The sequence below is a fragment of the Oncorhynchus mykiss genome, chromosome 11 (assembly GCF_013265735.2).
Source record: "Oncorhynchus mykiss isolate Arlee chromosome 11, USDA_OmykA_1.1, whole genome shotgun sequence".
NCBI lineage: Eukaryota > Metazoa > Chordata > Actinopteri > Salmoniformes > Salmonidae > Oncorhynchus > Oncorhynchus mykiss.
Genome location: NC_048575.1, coordinates 41,707,938 through 41,714,843, shown reverse-complemented (window position 1 = coordinate 41,714,843; position 6,906 = coordinate 41,707,938). Strand labels below are relative to the sequence as shown.

At 47.2% G+C, this 6,906-nt stretch overlaps 1 protein-coding gene across 1 annotated transcript in view; it reads left to right on the top strand.

The window, feature by feature from the left end:
- LOC118937353 (serine/threonine-protein phosphatase 1 regulatory subunit 10-like) overlaps window positions 1-2,239 on the top strand; it is a 2,421-nt gene extending 182 nt beyond the window's left edge. Inside the window, exon 2 of the mRNA XM_036935487.1 lies at window positions 1,377-2,239. Coding sequence (XP_036791382.1) covers window positions 1,377-1,811 — 435 coding nt within the window. The 3' untranslated portion in view covers window positions 1,812-2,239. The remainder of the gene's footprint in view (window positions 1-1,376) is intronic.
- Window positions 2,240-6,906: the final 4,667 nt, after the last annotated feature.

Sequence of the window (6,906 nt, the reverse complement as noted above, 5' to 3'; positions counted from 1 at the left end):
TTTCGAACTGCGAGCAGCTGCTGCCATTTACTGCGACAGCTTCCTGCTAACTTTGGCCAACTGGCATTCGACTGGCTGACTCTTTCTATACGCTACCTGCGACTTTTGTCTTTTCCCCCTCACTTTGGATGCGAGGGTTGATCTTTTTCAGCTTCCTCTTCTAGGGTGAAACCCCAACACGTGCGCGGACACACATACACAATCTTGTCAGTTACAGGAAAATTCATCCATCAATACACGCACACTGAGTGGCAGTGTATGGTTATTCCAGTTTACGCCCCACTGAGTGTTAATATCATGCTTTAATTGAGAGGAAATTGGCTGCTGGCAAGGAAAAGAAAGGTTAAGAAAAAAAAACACCATGGATAAGTGTTGCAATCAGTAATATTCTATTTGCTTAAATAGACTAAAATGGGATGTTTTCAGATCATTATTCAAATCACATTGACAAAATCCTATTAGTAGAATTAGGTTTCTTTCCACCAGGAAATGTGCAGAACTGTTGAGGAATGTTACATACTGTATGTGTTCGTCACTATTCTGTACGCACTGGGGGTACATTATAACATGACCCAGGATGCAGGGCAGTAGTAAACCACAAGATAAAAAAGGTGACACAACAACTAAAAAAACAATATATATACAAGATGCCATTGATAGAAAAGCCCAAATTGAGGGGTGGGGGAAAAAGCATGGTGACTACATGACTATTGCGGATGTGTACGGCATCCAAGAATTACAAGTCTCTTTTAATAGGTGTTTTTCCACCCCATTCCGGTCTCCACAGCACCTCCCTCCTACTGTACTCTCTCCATCTCTCTCTCCATCCATCAAGGCCCATGTTATTCTTCTTCCTCGAGGCATGATGTACACACTATTTGCGCATGCCTCATCCCTCTCTGCAGAAGCAGTGTCTCTCAGCAACAGCCCGGGCCTAAAGGGGAGGAACAGAACAAGGAGGAACTCTTTTCTGTTAGCTCCTCCTGAGGAGAGAGCTAGTTTGGGTCCCACATCCCCTCCATACTGGGGACAGAAGTAAACTGTGTCATTTAGAGCTGGGACGATAAGCAGAAAATGATCAGCACCGGCCATGCTGACCACATATCGCAGGCATTTAGCTCATATCATCTATTATAATAAGTAGCATAACTAAATAAGTTAGAAGTTTGACATGAAATACATTTGCGAAAATAGGTGATTTTTAATGGGACAGATAAACGGGTAGTAAACGAAATGTTGTGCACAATGTCATGAACCTATCGCTCTGTTTATTGTTATCACATAAATTTTGTCAATTTATTGTGATATGGATTTTTTTTGTACATGACGCCCAGCTCTACTGTATCTGGCTGATAACCCACTTGTCTGCCTGCCAGGCCTCTACACTCCTCCCACCCCAGCCCAGGGGTGGATCCAGGCCTCTACACTCCTCCCACCCCAGCCCAGGGGGTGGATCCAGACCTCTACACTCCTCCCACCCCAGCCCAGGAGGTGGATCCAGGCCTCTACACTCCTCCCACCCCAGCCCAGGGGGTGGATCCAGGCCTCTACACTCCTCCCACCCCAGCCCAGGGGGTGGATCCAGGCCTCTACACTCCTCCCATCCCAGCCCAGGGGGTGGATCCAGAGCCAGGCTCATGTTCAGTCCAAGTCACAGGCTGTGTACTAAAGGCTCCGACGCCAGGTCTCTTGAGGCAGCTCACATGAAAACGACAGTACCGGCACACCGGTGGTCAGTGTTCGAATCAAACGCACTGTTAGCGGAGCGCGGCAAGCGCTTCTGCTACCCACACCCGTTAGGGTACGTCTGAAATGAAGCTGACATCTTTTCCCAAGGCTGCTCTTGACAAGGAATTTCCTCCTTCAAGTATTGCCCATCCTCTCCACACAAGCACGTGAAACACAAGTCGTTAGGTTTAGATCATTTACAATCAAGCCAAAAGTGATGATGAAATACTACTGGAAAACCAGATAGAAATGAAATATAATAAATGTAATAAAAATGGAAGTTAATCTTTATGAGCATACTGTATCTGGCAACAGGGTGTACAAATTGAGCAGCCAGCTGTCAATCCACTCCCATACCCCCATCAGAGTCAATCCAATTTAAAAATCCTCTTCAACTAGTCACAAAACAACCTCAACTGACAATGCAAACCAATTTCATCATAATTGATTGAGAGGAGCAAATGCTATTTTGGCATTTACGTTCACTGAACGGGCCAGCTTTTAATAAAGGATATCTGCATATTCAAAAAGAGGGGTCTGGCACCAATCAGGGCTTCTGCCAAGCACCTCTGTGGTAGATACCACCACAAAAAACTGTGTGTGTGTGTGTGTGTGTGTGTGTGTGTGTGTGTGTGTGTGTGAGAGAGAGAGAGAGAGAGAGAGAGGGAGGATGGAGAACAAGGGAGAGAGAAATTGAGATGGGAAGAGAGAGCTACTGTAGGGGGGAAAAGGAAAAGAGAAGGAGGGGTAGTTTACTTTCCACGTACAGTACTGTAGCTTCCACCAGGAAATCCAACTCGCAAGAAACAGGATCACCTCCTTTATATACAAGGTGCGTGTTATTGCTTTGCCATGCAAATGCATTCAAAGTCGCACTAATGCCATTCGGCTATTGTGAGGGAATGATCACTGTGCTAGGACAAGCCAACCAGGCTTAGAGGGGTGCAAAATAGCAGTGTTACAGAGAAACGCTAAGCAACGTGCGTGTGTGGGTGTGTTGTTGCAAATAGGTTATTTTGGAAGATTTCTTTGGGGGGGGGGGGGGGGGGGGGGGGGGCTCGTATTTAGAAGAATGGAAGCATTAGAGGGGCCTGTGGAGCACCGGGGTACCACCAGATTAGCATGAAAGAACATATCTAATGGTATTTACCACCATGCTGAGGGACACTCCAATCAGATTATTATTGGTGTTCAAAATCAGTCAATCAGGGTTACAGGATTTCGCACTTGCCTAATGACAATGTTTGTTTGCCGGGGTAGGAGAAACGTACAACACAACTACTCTAAGCTACACCCCCCCCCCCCCCCCCCCCTAACCCTCCCTCCCCCCTAAACGGGAAGACAGAGAGCTTTTTAAATGTCTCCTCTGTACTTGTGACCATCTGTTCTTGTGACCAATGTGGGATTGTACACCTGCGTAAACAAGCATTGCTTATCAAAATACTATTCCCACCCAGAACGCACACACATGTACGCACGCACGCACGCGCGCACACACACACACACACACACAAGCGAGCTGCACAGTGGAGCAACTCTTACCTCCCCTGCTAAGTCACTACGGAGAGACGTTTGACAACTGCTGACTGTTACTAGCAGTGTTTTGTTAATAACATGCAGGAACGAGGTGTTCCAAAAGCTGAACAGTTGAGTGTAGAAAGGGCTCCTCTCTCCTCGGAGGCCTACACAGCAGATATGGCAGCGTTCGGCGCTTCAGGAACTCTCTCTATATCACACACACGGTGGCACACGCAGACTAGAACAAAACCAGTCAGCAGCAAACCCGACACACAACATTTACTTTTCTCAAAACTGCTGGAAAAAAGGCAGAGGGGTCCAAAAAGATGCTAACATTCAGATTTTCATTCCATTTTCCTATTGCCACGTTTCTCCGGTAAACCTACGCAACAACCAAGCCCTTTCGATCAGGCAGGAAAGGTGGCGTGGCCCCGTCATGCGAGTAGAGCAGCGGCGAGTGGGAGATTCAAACTTAATGAGCGCTTTGGCAGCTTGCGTGGAAGGCAGGCAGTGATTAACAGAACACTTCAGAGTACAAGGCACAGCGGTGCTCAAAGAAAACAGTGATGATCTCCACTTAATCGCGGAGAAGCCCAGAGCATCTGCCGCCAGAGCAGGGCAGTGGCATCGGCGAGCTCCCGCTTCGATAGGCTGTCATCTCCAGAGAGCGCCGGCCATATGCTCGGCTCCGCCGCAAACTCAGAGGAAGTTAATTTTCTGACAAAACACAGGGATAAATATGACATTCAAACAAGTTGTGCTCAGTCAGGCTGAACACGGACACAGAGCCGAGCTCAAGCTGCACACGTGTCACGTTTAGGAACGGATTTTATTTTCTTTGTTTTCTCTGTTTTGCTACGTGGAAATGGAGACAATGGGTGGTCTAATACAGTATGCAAGGTGCTGACCTACATACACTGACACTCTATCACTCACACACACACACACACACACACACAACAAATGTTTTTTTGATACAGTTACATATTGTTATATTATTTGACGATATTATATCGATACTTTGGATAAAACAAATATATTGAAAAAAAATCTGTATTTTAGATAGCATTAGCTAGCGCTAGTCGGCTGTACCTGCGCCATAATATACAGCAGCTTGTTCTCCTTCATCTGTTTAAATAGTGAGTCAACATGTTTTCTTCACATTTATTTCTTTGACTGATCAAAAATAATTGTCTCATGCTCTCTCGTCTCTCGGCAGCAGACATGTAGTCAGCAATATGTTTGGAACATCAAATAGCATGGATACTGATTGTACAAAACATTAGGAACACCTTCATAGGGTAATGCATACGGCCCAGTACATCATTGGGGCCAAGCCTCCTGCCGTCCAGGACCTACAGTATATACTAGGAGGTGTCAGAGCACAAAAAATTGTCAAAGACTCCAGTCACCCAAGTCATAGACTGTTCTCTCTGCTACCGCACGCACGCAAGCGGTATCGGAGCGCCAAGTCTAGGTCCAAAAGGCTCCTTAACAGCTTCAACCCCCAAGCCATAAGACTGCTGAACAATTAATCAAATCACCACCCGGTCTATTTGCATTGAACCCCCATGTTTGACTCCAATGCTTCCCACAGTCGTGTCAAGTTTGTTGGATGTCCTTTGGGTGGTGGACCATTCTTGATACGCCACTGTCTAGCGTGAAAAACCCAGCATCTTTGCAGTTCTTGACACACTCAAACCATTGCGCCTGGAACCTATTACCATACCCTGTTCAAAGGCACTTAAATCTTTTGTCTTGCCCTTTCACCATCTGACTGGCATGCATACGCCATCCATGTCTCAATTGTTTCAAGGCTTAAAAATCCTTCTTTAACCTGTCTCCTCCCCTTCATCTACACTGATTGAAGTGGATTTAACAAGTGACATCAATAAGGGATCATAGCTTTCACCTGGATTCACTGGTCAGTCCGTGTCAGGGAAAAAGCAGGTGTTCCTAAAATTTTGTGGCCAGTGTAGAATTGTGAGAATCACAAGACAATCCTATTGGCACTTAAGTATCGTATTGTGATGGTGATATCGCATCGTGAGGTCTCAGGCCTAATAACAATGCAGCATAAACACAATGTCAGACACCAAATTTGATATGACTCCCTGCGACTAATATGTTTACATAAGTGATCACATGGGAGAACCGGAGAGGGCCGGCCCCGTCTCCATACAATCACACCTTCCAATGGAAAGAAAGGCCAGAGAGAGCCATTGTCCAAGATTAACTTTCCCTTCCTTTCACAGACGTATAGGTCCCCATGGTATGACATTAAAATAATGTCGATCAGACCATTTAATAGGGGCCCGTCAGAACGGTCCTCTGTTACAGCTGAAATGCCATAGCCCGGGCAGAACAAAGGGCTGGCAGGTGTGAGCGGATTCCCAACACCTTATCAGCTACCCGATAAAGAAGATAGTGTTTCGGAGATATTCGCTGGCCGGCTCCCCTCACCTGCCAAGCGGTAAGGAGAAACGAGCCTTAGGGGTGAGGCAGTCCTACATAGAGCTTCCTCCAACAATACCCAATATCATATAGTTGAGCCTTGGGCCTCACTAGGGGGGACCTTGTCTGGACCCACTGAACAATGACGCAGGGGGAGTGGGATCATTTTGGCTTTCGCCTTGGGCCAGTGGAGGCCCGTGGTAAAGCTAGACTGGGTGGAAAGGGGAACCCAGGTACATCCTCCCCCGACGTCCCTTTCTCCCTCATCATCCTTCTCTGGTGCAGCCATCCACAGCCAGGTGCCCTTTCTCAGTGAGAGGAGCTGAGCTCTCTGGCATGGCAGTGTTCTGCCAGGTGGCTGGGTGGGTGGGTTGGTGGGTGGGTTCGCTCTCAATGTCAGGCCAGTCCCAAAAACTCCCACATCTTATGGGACCCTGCCTTATATAACTGCTAGAGAAGGGGAGAGGGAGAGAGAGAGAGAGAGAGAGAGAGAGAGAGAGAAAGAGAGAGAGAGAGAGAGAGAGAGAGAGCAAAGTGAATTATTTTGCATGCTGAGTAGATGGGAGAGAATGAAATCAAATGAGCAGAATTAAGCTCAATGCAAGTGGCACACTTCAAAGAAGAGCAGACTTCATTTCCACAGCACTTCATTTAGGATATGTCTACTGAAAATTCCTAGTACCTTACAGTGTAGGGGCATTTTAGGACAGGAACTGGAGAGAGATCTATTAGACCCCTGGAGGTATCAGATTGAGAGGTGCCATCAGACCGCCCCTCTTATTACTGCCATCTAATCAGTAGCAGAAGGTTTTCCAGTCTGGCTTCCCGGCCCTTGCACCGAGACAGCTCCGGTTACCAAGTCACCAACGACCCTCCCGATGGCTGCTGATTCTGGATCTCCTACCATTCTCCTCCTCTTAGATCTCAGTGCTGCTTTTGACACCGTAGACCACAACATCCTCCTGCGGCGTCTCAGAGAGCATGCCGCTGTCTCTGGAACAGCTCTGAACTGGTACTCCTCCTACCTCTCCAATAGGAAGCAATACATCACTATTGGAAAGTCCAGATCAGAGGAGTCTGTAGTCACATGCAGCGTCCCACATGGGTCAGTGCTGGGGCCAATCCTGTTTGTAATTTACATGCTTGACACATCTGCTCTACAATCAACAGCCAGGCCACCCACCTGTCCCCAGTCATCTCCAACCT